The sequence below is a fragment of the Garra rufa genome, chromosome 15 (genome assembly GCF_049309525.1).
Source record: "Garra rufa chromosome 15, GarRuf1.0, whole genome shotgun sequence".
NCBI lineage: Eukaryota > Metazoa > Chordata > Actinopteri > Cypriniformes > Cyprinidae > Garra > Garra rufa.
This window is the reverse complement of record NC_133375.1, coordinates 41,759,339-41,777,278: the sequence shown is the minus strand read 5'-3', so window position 1 is coordinate 41,777,278 and position 17,940 is coordinate 41,759,339. Positions and strand designations below refer to the sequence as shown.

General features: G+C 33.8%; 2 protein-coding genes across 3 annotated transcripts in view; one reads left to right on the top strand and one right to left on the bottom strand.

The window, feature by feature from the left end:
• The window catches only part of acaa2 (acetyl-CoA acyltransferase 2), a 12,118-nt gene extending 217 nt beyond the window's left edge, over window positions 1-11,901 (bottom strand). The window contains exons 1-10 of the mRNA XM_073819242.1: window positions 11,825-11,901; window positions 10,662-10,828; window positions 6,547-6,675; window positions 6,353-6,469; window positions 4,560-4,707; window positions 4,302-4,477; window positions 2,099-2,228; window positions 1,939-2,009; window positions 1,661-1,815; window positions 1-264 (exon numbers count right to left, since the gene is read on the bottom strand). The exon at window positions 1-264 is cut by the window's left edge and continues 217 nt beyond it. Coding sequence (XP_073675343.1) covers window positions 180-264; window positions 1,661-1,815; window positions 1,939-2,009; window positions 2,099-2,228; window positions 4,302-4,477; window positions 4,560-4,707; window positions 6,353-6,469; window positions 6,547-6,675; window positions 10,662-10,828; window positions 11,825-11,840 — 1,194 coding nt within the window. The 5' untranslated portion in view covers window positions 11,841-11,901 and the 3' untranslated portion in view covers window positions 1-179. The remainder of the gene's footprint in view (window positions 265-1,660; window positions 1,816-1,938; window positions 2,010-2,098; window positions 2,229-4,301; window positions 4,478-4,559; window positions 4,708-6,352; window positions 6,470-6,546; window positions 6,676-10,661; window positions 10,829-11,824) is intronic.
• A 211-nt stretch (window positions 11,902-12,112) lies between these two features.
• Window positions 12,113-17,819, top strand: mrpl40 (mitochondrial ribosomal protein L40). 2 transcript variants are annotated; one of them, XM_073819711.1, is made up of 4 exons: window positions 12,113-12,262; window positions 12,368-12,442; window positions 15,465-15,620; window positions 17,286-17,819. In XM_073819711.1, the coding sequence occupies exons 1-4, from the start codon at window positions 12,207-12,209 to the stop codon at window positions 17,593-17,595; spliced, it is 597 nt and encodes a 198-aa protein (XP_073675812.1). In that variant the 5' UTR covers window positions 12,113-12,206; the 3' UTR covers window positions 17,596-17,819. The 2 variants fall into 2 exon arrangements, with proteins under 2 accessions (XP_073675812.1, XP_073675811.1); XM_073819710.1 differs by having other exon boundaries at window positions 12,365-12,442.
• Window positions 17,820-17,940: the final 121 nt, after the last annotated feature.

Sequence of the window (17,940 nt, the reverse complement as noted above, 5' to 3'; positions counted from 1 at the left end):
TGAACATATAGTGGCTTAAACAGCTCCTGAAGTCATTTTATAAACACGAACATTATGTTTTCACTCTATATTTGTGGATGGACACTTTTGTTACAGACTTTGGGACGGTGTGAATTAGGCTTTGAATTTTACTAGATTTTTTTCACAGTGAGTCTCCTTAATTTGTGTGTTTGTACTTCTCAGTTTGTGTTTTCCAAGACAATGGCAATGCCCTGACCGCCACCGATGCAGGCAGAGCCGACTGCATACTTTCCACCACGTCTCCTGCAAACAAAGAATAGAATGACTTCATGACAATATTAATACAGCAGTGCATGACTGGGATTATGCATCCTAAAAATAAGTTTTCATGCAATGTTGAGGCTACTTTGGCAAAAATTGAGGCAAAATTGTATTTATTTTACCAAAATAAGAGGGATCATACAAAATGCATGTTGTTTTTTTATTTAGTACTGACCTGAATAAGATATTTCACATAAAAGATGTTTGCATATAGTTCACAAGAGAAAATAATAGTTGGACTTATAAATAAAGGTTTACATACCCTTGATTCTTAATACTGAGTTGTTTCTGAATGATCCACAGCTGTGTTTTTTGTTTAGTGATAGTTGTTCATGAGTCCCTTGTTTGTCTTGATCAGTTAAACTGCCTGCTGTTCTTTAGAAAAATTCTTCAGGTCACACAAATTCTTTGGTTTTTCAGCATTTTTGTGTATTTGAACCCTTTCCAGCAATGACTGTATGATTTTGAGATCCATCTTTTCACACTGAGGACAACTGAGGGACTCATATACAACTATTACAGAAGGTTCAAACACTCACTGATGCTTCAGAAAGAAAAATCATGCATTAAGAGTCGGGGGTGAAAACTTTTGAATGGAATGAGGATGTGTATATTTTTCTTATTTTATAATATAAATATATATATTTTTTTCATTTAGTACTCCCTTCAAAAACTACAGAAGATACTTACATGTTTCCCAGAAGACAAAATAAGTTAAATTTACTCTGATCTTCAAATTTAAAAAGTTTTCACCCCCGGCTCTTAATGCATGGTTTTTCCTTCTGGAGCATCAGAGAGTGTTTGAACCTTCTGTAATAGTTGCATATGAGTCCCTCAGTTGTCCTCAGTGTGAAAAGATGGATCTCAAAATCATACAGTCATTGTTGGAAAGGGTTCAAATACACAAAAATGTTGATAAATCAAAGAATTAGGATTTTTCTGAAGAACAGCAGGCAGTTTAACTGTTCAGGACAAACAAGGGACAACTATCACTAAACAAAACAAAACAGCTGTGGATTATTCAGGTAACAACACAGCATTAAGAATCAAGCGTATGCAAACTTTTGAACAGGTTCATTTTTATAAATTCAACTATTATTTTCTCTCGTGGACTATATATAAACTTCTTTTATGTGAAATAACTTATTCAGGTCAGTACTTAATAAAAAATACAATGCATTTTGTATGATCCCTATCATTAAGCGGATTCTGCAAGGTGTATGTAAACTTTTGACTTCAACTCTATACAAATAAATTACAACCACAAACATTTTGTTCCTCATAATGAAATGCAATAATAAGTGATGCACCAGGAATGTTCATTAGGAAAGTCAATTAACATTGATTTTAAAGAGCGTCCATGTAAATCTGTCTTTACCTGAGCTCATGAACAAGGTGCGCAGTGATTCTCGTCCCAGAGGCCCCAAGCGGGTGTCCAATGGCGATGGCTCCTCCATTAACATTGGTCTTCGCAGGATCCAAGCCCAAAGCTTTAGCCACGGCCAGATACTGAGGAGCAAACGCTTCATTGACCTGACAAACACATTAAAGAAATATAAATCTCCAGATTAAACCTGGTCGAAACATCACCACCTAAATTTATCTTGGTTACTATTTAAAGCAACAGAAACCCAGAGTATGTTGTTATAAATCTACCTCCACCAGGTCCATGTCTTTGAGTGAAAGACCAGCCTTCTTTAGGGCTTCTGTGATGGCTGGTACAGGCCCTGTTGTATTTACAAAGTATTATGAATCATTTTATGTATTATTCTTATGCATTTAGTGGGTGAAATGTGTTGGTGGGCAGAGCACTCACCAATGCCCATGATGCTGGGATCACAGCCTGAGGCGTGATAGGACACGATTCTAGCCAATGGTTTGAGTTTGTGAGCCTTTACTGCATCCTCACTGGCTATGATCACTGCAGCAGCACCATCAGACACGCCCTGTGGGAGGAGCCAAAGACATAATAAAAGATATGCAAATACACACTGCAAACCACAAAATGACTAGAGCGGCACTGCTTATTTACATTAAAACAATATTTACATATATATATAACAAAATAAATACCGTTTTATTTTACATATATAATACTCTATAAATAAATTATTATATGTATATAATATAAATTACCAGTCAAAAGTTTTTTTTTAAAGAAGTCTCTTCTGCCCACCAAGCCTGCATTTATTTGATCCAAAGTACAGTAAAAACTGTAAAAATCTGATATAGTTTTACTATTTAAAATAACTGATTTCTATCTGGATATATTTTAAAATGTAATTTATTTCTGTGATCAAAGCTGAATTTTCAGCATCATTACTCCAGTCTTCAGTGTCACATGATCCTTCAGAAATCAGTCTAATATGATTTGCTGCTCAAGAAACATTTATTATTATTATTACTTTGATCAATATTTAAAACAGTTGAGTAAATCTTTTTAGGATTCATTGATGAATAAAGATCTGAAGATCAGTATTTATCTAAAATAAAAAGCTTTTGTAACATTATACACTGTACCATTCAAAAGCTTGGAGTCAGTATAGTTTTTTTGTTTTTGGGAAAGAAATTATAGAAATTAATACTTTTATTTAGCAAGGATACTTAAAAACTGATCAAAAGTGATGATAAAGACATTTATAATGTTACAAAAGATTTCGATTTGACATAAATGCTGTTCTTCTGAACTTTCTATTCATCAAAGAAACCTGAAAAAATTCTACTCAGCTGTTTTCAACATAATAATAATGTTGTTGTTTTTTTGAGCAAATCAGAATATTAGAATGATTTCTGAAGGATCATGTGACACTGAAGAGTTGAGTAATGATGCTATAAATTCAGCTTCGATCACAGGAATAAATTACATTTTAAAACATATTCAAATAGAAAACAGTTATTTTAAATAGTAATATATCAAATTTTTACAGTTTTTACTGTACTTTGGATCAAATAAATAAAGGCTTGGTGAGCAGAAGAGACTTCTTTAAAAACAAAAACAATCTTTTAAATAAAAACTTTTGACTGGTAGTGTATAAAATGAAAATAATGTAATTTTTCACACAATATATATATAGTTTTGAATATAATACTATATAATACCAAATTATTAATACTATATACTATTATACTATCTAAATATAATAATAATTTATTAAAATAATGTATTGTGTACATAATTATATATAATCTAGGGGTCGACGATTATGCGCCAATATTAAGCATTTTCAGTTGTCGGTATCAGTCATTTGCCAATAAAATAAATTAAAAGCATGTAAAGAACGTTTTTATCAGAGCCTTTGTTATTCTTAATTCTTCCATTTTTATACCAGACGTATATATTGGTTCAAAAAATCAGTTCCTGGTCTACTTCATCTGTAATAATTGGTACCGGCATCGGGCCTGAAAACACATATCGGTCGACTCCTAATATAATGTATTTTATACATATGTGACCCTGGACCACAAAACCAGTCTTAAGTCGCTGGGGTATATTAGTAGCAATAGCCAAAAATACATTGCATGGGTCAAAATTTTTGATTTTTCTTTTATGCCAAAAATCATTAAGAAATTAAGTAAAGTTCATGTTCCATGAAGATTTTTTTTGTAAAATTCCTACTGTAAACATATCAAAATGTAATTTTTGATTTGTAATATGCATTGTTAAGAACCTAATTTGGACAACTTTAAAGGTGATTTTCTCAGTCTTTTTGATTTTTTTGCATCCTCAGATTTCTGATTTCAAATAGATGTATCTCAGTCAAATATTGTCCTATCCTAACAAACCATACATCAAAAGAAAGCTTATTTATTGAGCTTTCATATGATGTATAAATCTCAGTTTTGTCAAATTTAACCTTATGACTGGTTTTGTGGTCCAGGGTCACATATTTCATATATTACACATAACATATATATTATATACATACATACAGTGGTCAAAATTCAAATGCTGTTTAAAAGCACATCCTCTCTCTGACTTTTATTTTGAAAAACTATCGTTTCAGAAATGTTTTACCCACCGAAGCATTAGCTGCAGTGACAGTGCCTCCTTTCTTGAAGACAGTCGGTAGCTTTGCCATCTGCTCCAGTGTGGTCTGAGGACGGGGGTGTTCGTCAAATGTCATGGGCACTTTCCCTTTCTTGGCCTTCACATCAATGGGTGCGATCTCAGCGTTGAAATATCCAGCCTCATGAGCTGGAGCACAGACAGATGCATGTGTGTAAGTGTTTGTGTATATTGATGCAGTGCTAAACTGCTGTGAGGTCGATCCGCTCACCTGCTTTCCACCTCTGCTGCGTCTGATAAGCGTACTGGTCACAGTCCTCACGGGCGATCTGGTATTTCTCTGCCAGGTTTTCTGCTGTGATTCCCATAGGGAGCTTTATGTTCAGATCTGTCAGTCCGGCCCACAGCGTGTCTTCCAGCTGATTCACACACAGACAAGAAATATTATTTAGAGCCACTTAACCCTTGTGTGTTCAAAAAAAAGTTTTTTTTTGTCCAAAAACTGTCATAAAAATATGATTTATTAACATTTTTTCCACTTTGATTGATGTCGATATTTTAACCAGCATCTGTTCTATCCATAGATATCAAACATTCACTAATTTTCCGAACTGTAACCCTTTTAATGCTGGTTTGTTTGCATAATGCCACAGGTGTTTTTTATTAAATAAAAGAAAAATGCTGAGCAGAATTTTTTTTCTTTGCTTATTAGATTTTTGGGTGTGTCAGTGAAGAACATCAACATTCATTTTGAGGCATTTATATTTGTTATGTAGTTTTTTTTTTTTTTAAATGTATACGCCAAATTTGAAAAAAAGGCACAATCTAGTAGAAAAATGGTAAAAATGTAAAAATTTGAAGCCTTGCCGATAGAATGAATGCCTATTAGCAAATATTGCATCATTTTATATTCAAATGGCCCTGGGTTAAAAAAAAAAGGGTTTTAATGTGGATATTTTTGTCCTTGAGGTCCCGAGTGTGAGTATTTTTTGTATGGAGGGTAAAACTGATTATTTGAAGGAAATGGTGAAATATTAAAATTTCAATAAAAATAAACACCTGAGCCAAAACGTATGCAGTTGGCATTAACACAGGCACACTTCTATCAAAAAACAAAACTGAAATGGACAAAAATGTCCATAAGGTCGCACAAGGGTTAAAGAGAAGTTCACTTCCAGAACTAAAATGTACAAATAATTTACTCACTCTCTCTCTCTTTCTTTGATCAGTCATAAGGAAATTATGTTTTTTGAGGAAAACACTTTGAGATTTCTCTCCATATAATGGACTTCTATGGTGCCCACGAGTTTGAACTTCCAAAATGCAGTTTAAATGCAGCTTCAAAGGGCTCTAAATGCTCCCAGCCGAAGAAAAAGGGTCTTCTTTAGCCAAACGATCGATTATTTTCTAAAAAAAATTACAATTTATATACTTTTTAACTTCAAATGCTCATCTCATCGAGCTCTGTATGAACTGTGTGTTCCAGTTAAAGACAGTTAGGGAAAGTTGAAAAACTCCCATCTCATTTTCTCCAACTTCAAAATCGTCCCACATCGCCGTTTTACCTTTTTTTTTTGTAAAGGGCGTTTAATCTTCTTTGTCTGTACTTCTGCAGCGATGTAGGATGATTTTAAAGTTGGAGGAGAAAATGAAATGTTTTTTGACATACCCTAACTGTCTTGTTCACGCAGAGCTAGACAAGACAAGCATTTGAGGTTAAAAAGTATATAAATTGTAATTCTTTTTAGAAAGTAACCAATCGTTTTGCTATATAAGACCCTTCTTCCTCGGCTGGGATCATTTAGAGCCCTTTGAAGCAGCATTTTGGAAGTTCAAACTCACAGAAGTCCACTATATGGAGAAAAATCCTGAAATGTTTTCCTCAGAAAACAATTTATTTTCGACTGAAGAAAGAAAAACATAAACATCTTGGATGAAAAGGAGGTGAGTACATTATCTGTAAATTTTTTATTCTGGAAGTGAACTTCTCCTTTAAGTACTACATTCCTAACAAGACTACCTTAAATTCAGGATTAGACGTCAAATGATCTGTCTGAGCTTTACCTTCAAATCTACTCCAAACTTGGTCCCGAAGCGGATGTTCCTGACGGCGTAAGGCGCTTGGCTCATGCTCTCTGAGCCTCCACACAGGACGACCTCTGACTCTTTAAGGCAGATTTCCTACAGCACAACACACACCGATCAGCACCACATCTGAGGAAACCATTGGGCCGTTTCAGATTCGTTTGAGCTCGTACCTGTGCTCCGTTGATTATGGACTGGAACCCGGAGCCGCAGAGGCGGTTGACAGTCAGCGCTGGCACTGGGATGGGAATACCACAGCGCAGACCTACGTGACGTGCGATGTACGGGGCATCAGCAGAGCTCTGAATCACAGAGAGAGACCAATGACACAAAAATGTTAACACAGATTTTAAAAAATACATTGATGATTCACAAATCATTGTTCATATGAAGACTTAGGATCCGAATCTTTTGATGCAGATCGGTACTTCAGAGCGGATTCGCAAATCATTTCACAAATTAAATGATTCAAGAACCACGCTCTGAAGTCCCGATCTGAAATTATGGTTTGTGAATCATTATTCAGAACGGAACTATGGATCATGAATGATTTGATTAAGATCGGAAGTTCGGAGTAGACTCATGAATCATTTTGCGAATTGAATGATTTCAAGAACCATGCTCTGAAGTCCCAATCTAAAATTATAGGGCTGGGTATTGTGACCAATTTGGCAATTCGACTCGATTCTTATTTTTATGGTTTCGATTCAATTCGATTTCGATTTTGATTCGATTCGATATCGATTAGCTATCAATATTTCATTTAAAATGTTAGTTTTGCAGACATGTGATCCTTATTTTGATATAAATGCTGGTAACTGAAACTCTCCTACTTAAGTTTATTACTGAAATACACATCTACATTAATAATAGGGTGCACACAGTTGTTTATTTTAAACAACTTTTATTTTAAAAGAGCACTGTAACAAGAAGTCATAAATATGTGCATCCATTGTACACCAAGTAAACAAATTGCAAAATGCACATTACTGTAAAAAATAAAAAGACTGTAAATGTGCAACAGTGAAATCTATTAAGAACTTCAAACATGTTTAAGAAATAAAACATTTTTCTAAATTCAAAACGTTCAAAACAGGCCCATCATAAAGCCCTTGTCTGCGTATACAAAACATTCTAACTGTCCATAAAACTAACAGTTCTTAACTACAGCCTAATAATTTTTGATCACCAGATTTTTCTGCAAAAAAAGCAGCTGATCAACATGTTCTGATCTGATCTAAGGCAGCTCCTTTGCGCTGTGATTAGATCACCAGCGGTTGAGAAAACTCTCTCAGCAGGAACACTAGTGACACCTTCAGGACGAGAGGGGAATATTCATATCCTCTTACGTGAAGCACGTGCATTAAGAATCGATTCGGGGATTTCCCGAATCGATATCGTTGCGTTAAACTGAAGATCGATTAAAATCGGAGAATCGATATTTTTTACCCAGCCCTATAAAATTATGTTCGCAAATCGTTATATAGAACAGAACAGCAGAGCGTGGAGCACGAATCATTTAATTTCGATCTGGACTCCAAAGAATGAATCATTTGATTCAGGTCAGGGCTTGTGTGAGTGTTTATCACAAATCTTTTTTTCTGATTTCTTTTTTTTATTATACAGTGAACGGTAATGCTAATCATTTGATCGGGATCAGAGTGGGTTTGCAAATCATTTTGTGAATTTAATGATCTGCGCTCCAAGTCCTAATCTGAAATGATGATTCGCGAATCATTATTCAGATTAGAACTTCAGAGTGCAGATTGCAAATTATTTGATATAGAATTTCATGTATCGCGAATCATTTAATTCAGATCAAGACATTGAAGTGAGTTTGTGTATCATTTAGTGAATTGAATGATTTGCGAATCATTACTCAAACTGGGACTTTGGAGCACGGATCATGAATCATTTGATTTAGATCGGAACTTCAGGGCAGTTTTGCAAATCTTTTGATTCGGATCGGAACTTCGGAGCAGATTTGTGAATCATTTTGCAAATCGAGATTTTAGATCGGAACTTTTAGATCAGAACTTTAGAGCAGGTTGATGAATCTTTTGATTCAGATCGGAACTTCAGAATGAGTTTGTGAATCAGTTTGCCAATTGAATCATTTGTGATCTGTGTTTCGAAGTCCAAATCTGAAATGACGGTTCGTGAATCATTTGATTCAGATTGGAACTTTAAAATGCATACTGCTAATTATGATTCTGATCAGGACGGATCACAAATCATTTGATTTATATTGGAATTTCGGAGCACGGATCACAAATCACGAATCATTTGATTCAGATCAAGACATTGAAGTGAGTTTGTGAATCATTTAGTGAAATGATGATTTGCGAATCATTACTCAAACTGGGACTTTGGAGCACGGATCATGAATCATTTGATTTAGATCGGAACTTCAGGGCAGCTTTGCAGATCTTTTGATTCGGATCGGAACTTCGGAGCAGATTTGTGAATCATTTTGCAAATCGAGATTTTAGATCGGAACTTTTAGATCAGAACTTTGGAGCAGGTTGATGAATCTTTTGATTCAGATCGGAACTTCAGAATGAGTTCGTGAATCATTTTGCCAATTGAATCATTTGTGATCTGTGTCCAAATCTGAAATGATGGTTCGTGAATCATTTGATTCAGATTGGAACTTTAAAATGCATACTGCTAATTATGATTCTGATCAGGACGGATCACAAATCATTTGATTTATATTGGAATTTCGGAGCACGGATCACAAATCACGAATCATTTGATTCAGGTTGGGACTTCGAAGCGGGTTAATGAATCGTTTGATTCAGATTGATACTTCGGAGCGAGTATCAAAAAAACATCAACAATTAAGAAAGAAACAATACACAAATACAAATCCCTTAGATCCCTCAAGAAATGTACTACAAATATCATGGTTAAACTATGGTTAGCGTACCAGAACCACAGTTAATTTGTGGTTACCATGGTTCAACTACTATTATGTTTTTTTTTTTTTTTACCTTAAGGAAACATATAAGATGAATAAATGCAGTTTTCACTGTTTTAGGATTAAAAGAGCTTTGAATAGTTTCCATATACTTGTCTAGATCAACTTTGAATAAAAAAAGAGAGGTTTAGGCCTCGTTTACACGAAGGGAAGACGGAGATATTTCCCTGCGGTTTGGCCTCTCATTTACACGAAAACCCCGTTTTTATCACAGAAAACGATTATTTCTAAAAACTCCGGCCAAAGTGGATAAATTTGAAAACGCCGTTTTCACGTTGTAGTGTGGACTGTGAAAACGGAGGCTTTTGAAAACGATGACGCATATTTATAGTCACGTGACGCATATTGTACCAATAGATGTCTATGTTTCCACCAGTAATTGTGCCTGTGCTATTCACTGTCACACTGCTGCTAAAGAGATTTACCTTGTACACTCTTCAAATTACAGTCCTAAAATGATGACAGAAAAGTTGCTGTCCTGCAAAACATGACGACAACTGCTTTTCAGATAAAATATGAACGAGCGCGATATAGACACGTCAGTGGATGATGAGATATTTCCGTTAATTATCACGGCAGAAGAATTGCGTGAAAAATTATTACGTCTGTATCATTTTGGAGGCTTTACGCATGCGCAGTAAGGAGAATTTGATGTTTTCCTACGTTTCAGTGTGGATGAGAAACTTTTGGAAAACGCTTGGAAACACTAGTGTGGATGGAGAGCGTTTTAAAATGAAAACTCCGTTTTCAAATGCATCCGGATGAATGTAAACTTAGCCTTAGAGACAAATTTTAGCTTATTTATATGAAATTAAGCTAGCAGGAATCACTAATTACATTTTTAAATTCAGATTTTCCAATATTCTCTTTTGAGTAGTCAAACAATCCAAAGAAAACATCTTTAAAACTGAAAGATTTTGCCAAAACAAATGAATGACATCTTTTCTCAGAGGAGTGACAAAACAGCAACTCACTGCAATGTCTAAATTATAGCTTTTATAAATACGGCCATGAACTTTTTGTGAAATTAGTTTGATATCTTCATATTATGGTGAGAACTACAGTTTTCAAAGTCAGACGTCACTTTTTATGATTTTCAAGGGCGTAGAATTTAGTAGAGACACTATGGTATGTCCCTATCAATATCCAGACACTACTAAATTGTCTCTAACAATGATTAGATCAAACAATTAAATGTCTGTCGTCTGGTATTATGTCCCCACCAATGTCAAAATCAAACCTACACCCTTGGCTTTTTGTACTGGTCATGATTCCTGTCTCTTAAGCTGTCTCTTAGTCTCTCACCTGCATGACATTTCCCACAATGACACTGTTCACCAGCTCAGGAGCCACATTCCCCGCAGCGAGAGCAGCTTTAGCAGCGTGTTCAGTCAGATCCGTAGCGCTGTGGTCTTTCAGAACTCCTCCATATGTGCCGAACGGCGTCCTTTTGGCCGAGACTATGAACACACCTAAACAAAAAGTGGAGAAGAGACAGATGGTTATGTCCCAATAGTTAAAATACAAAAAACAACAACAATTTATTACACAAAATACAGACATTATTGCATTATAAGTAACTTGCACAATGTATACATAGGTAATGCCAAAGAGTAAACATTGCAAGAGTAAACATCAGTTTATAAAGTGTCACTGACCTCACCTTTAACCTAATTGTGATTTTTAAAATTACTTTTATACATAGTCTGAGTCTGATCTGATGATTGAGTTAACTCCTTTTACTTATATTATTTATATGTATTATTTGATTTGGAATGAGGATTCAAACTAAAGCACGTAATCTCCTAATAATTACTTCAATACATAAAACAATTTAATGAACAGTAAGTAAACTGTGAACCTATTACACTGCAAAAAAATGCTTTTCTTACTTAGATTACTTAGATTTTTTAGTCTTGTTTCCAGCCAAGATATCTAAAAATTCTTGAATCGGGAAGGATTTTCTAGACAAGTAAAAATTATTGTCTTGTTTTTAGTAAAAACAAGTCAAAATTAAGTGAGTTTTTGCTTAAAACAAGCAAAATAATCTGCCAATAGGGTAAGAAAAAAAAATCATATTTAAAGCAGACAACTAGATTATTTTTCTTACCCCTTTGGCAGATTATTTTGCTTGTTTTAAGCAAAAACTCACTTCAATTTGACTTGTTTTTACTAAAAACTAAAATCCTACTTGATTTAAGTATTTTTAGATATTTTGGCTGGAAACGAGACAAAAAATCTAAGTAAGAAAATCAATATCTGTAATATTTCAAAGCTGTTTTTACTGGTAAGAAAAATAAAACGAGTAAATAAATTTTAAAGTATATTAATAATTAAAGTGACATTGAAGTTCAAGTGCAGTGCAGAAAACAAGTGCGGAATCACATAAAAATAACCCAGAACAAATCATTCGAGCAGTTTAAATATAATTCATTATTTAAAAGCTTAAAATACTAAAGTTTATTTACCTCTGAGGAGAGACATGACTGCGTTTGTGATCGTTTGAGATTCACTGCGGACTGACACACACCTCGCTGAACTTTCACCTACTTACCCTCAACATTCACTTCACAACATTCGACAAACCTGCAAAATGCTACAATATGCGCAAACAAAGTCTTGCTTGTCACATAAACTCACATTTTAAAATCTACTAAATCTATGCAATGAAAATAATATTTAATTATACTTCATCGATCGAAGATGAAAATATATTAATGCCGAAAGTGCGTATGTAACAGCGGACGTGTTTTTACTCTGACCTACAGATGCACATTGGGCCACCGGAAGGTGCAAAACACTTTTAATTCCTCAACACTGATGTTTATAAAGTCAGTATTTCATTAAATTATGGCGGGGATTGTGTGTCGTACTGTAAGCCGGGTTTTATCGACTCAAGCATCATGGTACGTATTTAGCTTTAGGTATCCATGCGCATGTGATAATATCAAAGTATCTCTCATAGAGGTCATTATGATAATAATGATGCAAAAATATCTCTTTTGCAGTAGCAGTTCTGTGGTTGCTGTCAGACACAGTCACTGGTTCACATCAGTGCTTTCCTTGAAAACCTCTATGCCGCTAAGGTCAGTGCAAATACAAAATAATCACCATATACACTATATTGCCAAAAGTATTGGCACACCCCCTTCTAATGCACAGGTTTGACTACTTTAGTAATTTCTGTGAGCACAAATCTTAATGTTTAGACATATAATGATATTCTAGGGAATTGTGTGCTTTCATCCTTTCTATTCTAACATGACAATGCATCTGTGTATAAGGCAAGGTTCATAGAGAAATGATTGATTCAGTCTGTGTGGAAGAACTTGACTTGAACTTGACCTAATCTTAGTTTGAGCACCTCTGGTGTGACTTTAAATGCAGATCTTGAGCCAAAAACTCATCGCCAAACACCAATGACTTGTACATAAGGGTACAGACATTTTCGACACTATCAAAACTGGTGCAACAGAGAATTTTAAATGCATGAATTATGCTTGAATTGTTGCCACAGATTTGGAAGTGCCTTTTTCTGATCTAAAGAACCCCTTCTATTTTGTCCCAATACTTTTGTCTATAGTTTATGTACAAGTCTAATCTCTTCTGGTGACTTTAAATGCAGATCTTGAGCCAAAAACTCATCGCCAAACACCAATGACTTATGTACAGTCATTTTAGACACTTCCGAAACTGTTGCTACAGAGAATGAAATAAAAATTTTAAATGCATGAATTATGCTTCCATCTTTGTTGCCACAGTTTTGGAAGTGCCTTTTTCTGATCTAAAGAATGGGATGTCCCAATACTTTTGTCCATAGTGTATGTACAAGTTATTGTGGCTCAAGGTCTGCATTTAAAGTCACTAGAAGTGTTAAGAGATTAGACTTGTACATACACTATGGACAAAAGTATTGGGGCACCCCCTTCTTTAGATCAGTAAAAGGCACTTCCAAAACTGTGGCAACATATTCATGTATTTAAAAAATTTATTTCCATCTCTGTTGCACCAGTTTTGGAATTGTCTAAAATGTCTGTAATCAAATATGTACAAGTCATTGTGTTTGGTGATGAGTTTTCGGCACAAGGTCTGCATTTAAAGTCACACCAGAGGTGCTCAAGTGGAATTAGGATTTGGCTTTATGCAGATTAGTCAAGTTCTTCCACACTAAATCAATCATTTCTATTTGAACCTTGCTTTATACACAGATGCATTGTTATGTTAGAATAGAAAGGGGTCCTGTCCAAACTGTTGCTGTACAATTAGAAGCACACAATTCCCTAGAATGTCATTATATGCTTAAACATTAAGATTTGTACTTATGCAAATGACTGAAGTAGTTAAACCCGTTCATTAGAAGGGGGTGTTCCAATACTTTTGGCAATATAGTGTGTATATATAATATACACAGAGCCAGGTAGTAACTGATTACATGTAATCTGGATTGAGTAATTCGATTTCAATTTATAAGTAGAGTAAATTACATTTTAAAATACTTGTAATAAGACTACAGTTACCTTTTTATTGATTACATGATGATATATTATTCACACAATAGCAGTAAATTATTAATTATTTAGTAAATCTTTTTTTTTTGTTTGAATTGCTTTTTTTCTCTTTTACATTTTCCGTTCTAAAATAATCTAACGCTTCTATACACTCAGAAAGTCCAGTTTTGTGGACATTCACACGTAGACTAGTCTAGTCGGGTAGCAACACAGCATTTGATCAATGGATTTGCAAAAATCATTTTAGGTTTAAGAAGTGTTTCACCATTGCATCAACTACCGACGAACGCATTTGTTTTTATTTCAATCATCACTCGATAGGTTATTTAACCATGTATTATTTTTTTTATTGAAAGGCTTTTGTCTTTCAAACTCATTAAAATGCACAAATTCTTGTTATTTCTTACTTTATTACAATTTTTTGTCTTCTGAACCTCTTTCACTTCATATATTTACTTCAAAGGGGTGGTCAATCAGCAATTCTCTAAAAGACAATATCTCCCTTTGCATTGAACTTTGAGCGTTGTAACTTTGCAGATGTTGTTTATGCTCAAACAGCAATATTACACACTAACTAAAGTTAATAAAAGTGAAATCATAATCAATGACCCCTTTAAGTACCCCTGAGATTTAAAAAAAAAAAAAAAAAAAAAAAATACTTAAACCATTTGAAGCATTTAAAGTGACAAAAACTTGATGGAAGAACAAAGAATAATCCGTTTTTTAAGGGGAGACACTGCAGGCAAAAAAAAACGTTTTTTCATGCACCCGTCAAGTTTGAGATTTAGGGCTTTTTGGTTGTTCATAAAATGTTTTTTCAGACTAGTGGAAAGAAAACATCCAAAAGACATGGTTAAGTGTTTCTTTTGTAGCAATTTATCTATTTGTGTCAATAGATTTAAATTACAATGCATATTTTTAAAGGCTGTTTTCTCAAAATGAGATTTTTCTCCAACACTGAGCCATAAATCTCCACTTCAGTAGCACTTACAAACACTAAACTTTACGTTTTTATTCCTGTCTATATTCTGAAGGCTTTTACAGAGGGATTTGTTCATTTATAATTTGCTTGATTTTAGACAACGTTTTATTCCCCCAAAAAACTGTAAAAAAAAATCTATCGTTTTCTAAGTATTTTCTGAATTATGGAGTGACAATATGAGATACCCAAAATTCCTTCTGCAAAAACATATGACTCTAACGTGTCAAAAAAATTAAACAAGAATTTAGAAACTGACTTCATCCAGTGTTTAGATTTTTGTACTAGAAATGTATGCAAATTAGCGCATATTTCATTAAACAATGCCTCATTTGCATATTAAAACCTAACATTTTAGAAAACTTGTAATACAAAAAATGTTTGCAATTACCAACGTAATCAATCAAGTAAGTATCTTGATGAAAAAATACTTTCTTTCCTGAAAATCATATTTGTTTGGTCATAAAATCTACATTGTTGCTCACATTCACATGCCACTTCTCCTGTAACATTACAAATGTGAATGGAGTGAATGATATTGTCTGATAGTGTTACCCAGTGTTACAACACTCCCTGGTCTCCCCTATATATATTTGCATAAATGTTGCTTATACTCCACAGAGCCGAACCCAAGAAAAAGAAGAAGGTAGACCCGCGTCGAGAGATAATGATGAGAGATCGTCTCAAGAAGAAGCTCAAAAGGCTGGAGAGAGTTCCACCAGAACTGATTCCCATTGAAGACTTCATTACACCAGCCAAGTGCTTTGACGAGACCAGGTAAAATAATACATCAGTCAAAACCAACAGTAAAAAGTCTGTTTTATAGATGGGAAATACTATAAAATCTACACACATATAGGAATAATTAGGATTTTAAAAAATATATATTTTTAGAAGTCAGCAAGAATGCAATTATTTGAACAAAAATGCAGTAAAAATAAAATAATGCTTCTTCTTATTATTATAACCATTTGAATATATTTTATAATGTAATCTGTGATCAAAGCTGAATTTTCAGCATCAATACTCCAGTCTTCAGTGTCACATGATCCTTCAGAAATCATTCTAATATGCTGATTTGCTGCTCAGTATTGAAAACAGTTGTAATAGTAATAGTTTAAAACATTTTTCTTTTTTGCTTTTTAAAACTACTAGTCAAAAGTTTGTGATTTTTCAGATTTTTAATGTTTTTAAAGAGGTCTCTTCTGCTCACCAATCCTGCATTTATTTGATCCAAAGTACAGTAAAATATATATTTTTACTATTTAAAATAACTGTTTTCTGAATATATTTTAAAATGTAATTTATTCCTGTGATCAAAGCTGAATTTTTAGCATTATTACTCCAGTCATATGATCTTTCAGAAGTCATTCTAATCTTATGATTTGCTTCTTTGAAAAACATTTATTATTATTATGTTGAAAACAGCTGAGTAGAATTTTTTTTCAGCTTTCTCTGATGAATAAAATGAAAAACAGCATTTATCTGAAATAGAAATCTTTTTTGAAATCTTGATCATCACTTTTGATCAATTTAAAGCATCCTTGTTAAATAAAAGTATTATTAAAATTATACTGACTCTAAGCTTTTGAATGGTATAGTGTATAATGTAACAAAAGCTTAGATATATTTCAGATAAATGCTGATTTTTGGATCTTTCTATTCATCAAAGAATCCTAAAAGCTGTTTTAAATATTGATAATAATACAAATAGCAATAATAATGTTTCTTGAGCAGCAAATCATCATATTAGAATGATTTCTGAAGGATCATGTGACACTGAAGACTGGAGTAATGATGCTGAAAATTCAGCTTTGATCACAGAAATAAATTACATTTTAAAATATATTCAAATAAGAAAACAGTTAATTTAAATAGTAAAAATATTTCAGAATTTTACTGTTTTTACTGTACTTTGGATCAAATAAATGCAGGCTTGGTGAGCAGAAGAGAATTATTTAAAAACGTTGAAAATCTTACTGTTCAAAAACTTTTGACTGGTAGTGTATATTAAAATATATTTTATATATGTCATGACAAAACTGTATTTTTCTGATTCAAATAATTTAGAAAAAAAGTATCCTGAAAAATATTCTGCAGGGGAAGAAAAAAAAATTGAGCACCAATAATTATTAATCAGCAAATCAGCATATTAGAAAGATTTCTGAAGTATCATGTAAATTCAACTTTGATCACAGGAATAAATTACATTTTAACATGTATTCACATAGAAAACAGTTATTTGAAATCGTAATAATATTTCACAATATTACTGTTTCAGTGTATTTTTGATTAAATAAATGCAGCCTTGTTGAGCAGAAGAGATTTTTCCAAGTGTTTATCTAGAAGTGCAAACACACTTCTTATTTTAATAACATCAGTTATTGATTTTAAGAAAAGTTTCTCATGCTACAATCAAACTCAATCTAATGTTCGTTCCAGGATCCGTGACGCTCCTAAACTCTCTTTTGAGGAGAGCGAGCGCAGAGCCCTTCTGCTGAAGGAATGGTCCAGATACAAGTTTGCCCAGCACCAGACAGAGATGAACATCATCAAGGAGGCTCTGGAGGCCCAGAGACAAGCTCTGGATGAGCTGAAGCTGGAGTCAGAAGAGCTTTATAAAGCAGCAGTCAGCCCAGATACAGATATATTCCCTTTCCAGCACGAAGGGCCCAGTTACACACCCCCCATTACAAACTATGAGGCTCCAGAAGGCAAATACAACAACATTACACGAGTTTACACACAGTGAGGGCTTGAGAATAAATAAAAGTGGTGTTTTTTGGTCTGATGACCGCTGAAGAGCAGCTATGTGACTGAAGCATCAGAAAAATGGACTGTGAGAAGAAAGAACCAAATTGACTTTGTTGCAAATCATTGTTCTTCATCGGTTTCATTAAATCATGTTGCAAATGAATAGCTGTCGGCACCCATTACAGCAAGTCGATAAAATAATAAAAAATGTTTTGCCATTCATTACGTGGTCTTTAAATCATTTGTTTTCTTATTTATACCTTAGCTTCTGGCCACTGCTATTAATGAGTTTATGGTGGTCAATGCTTATGAATTATTGCAATATATAGTGATAAACCGAAGA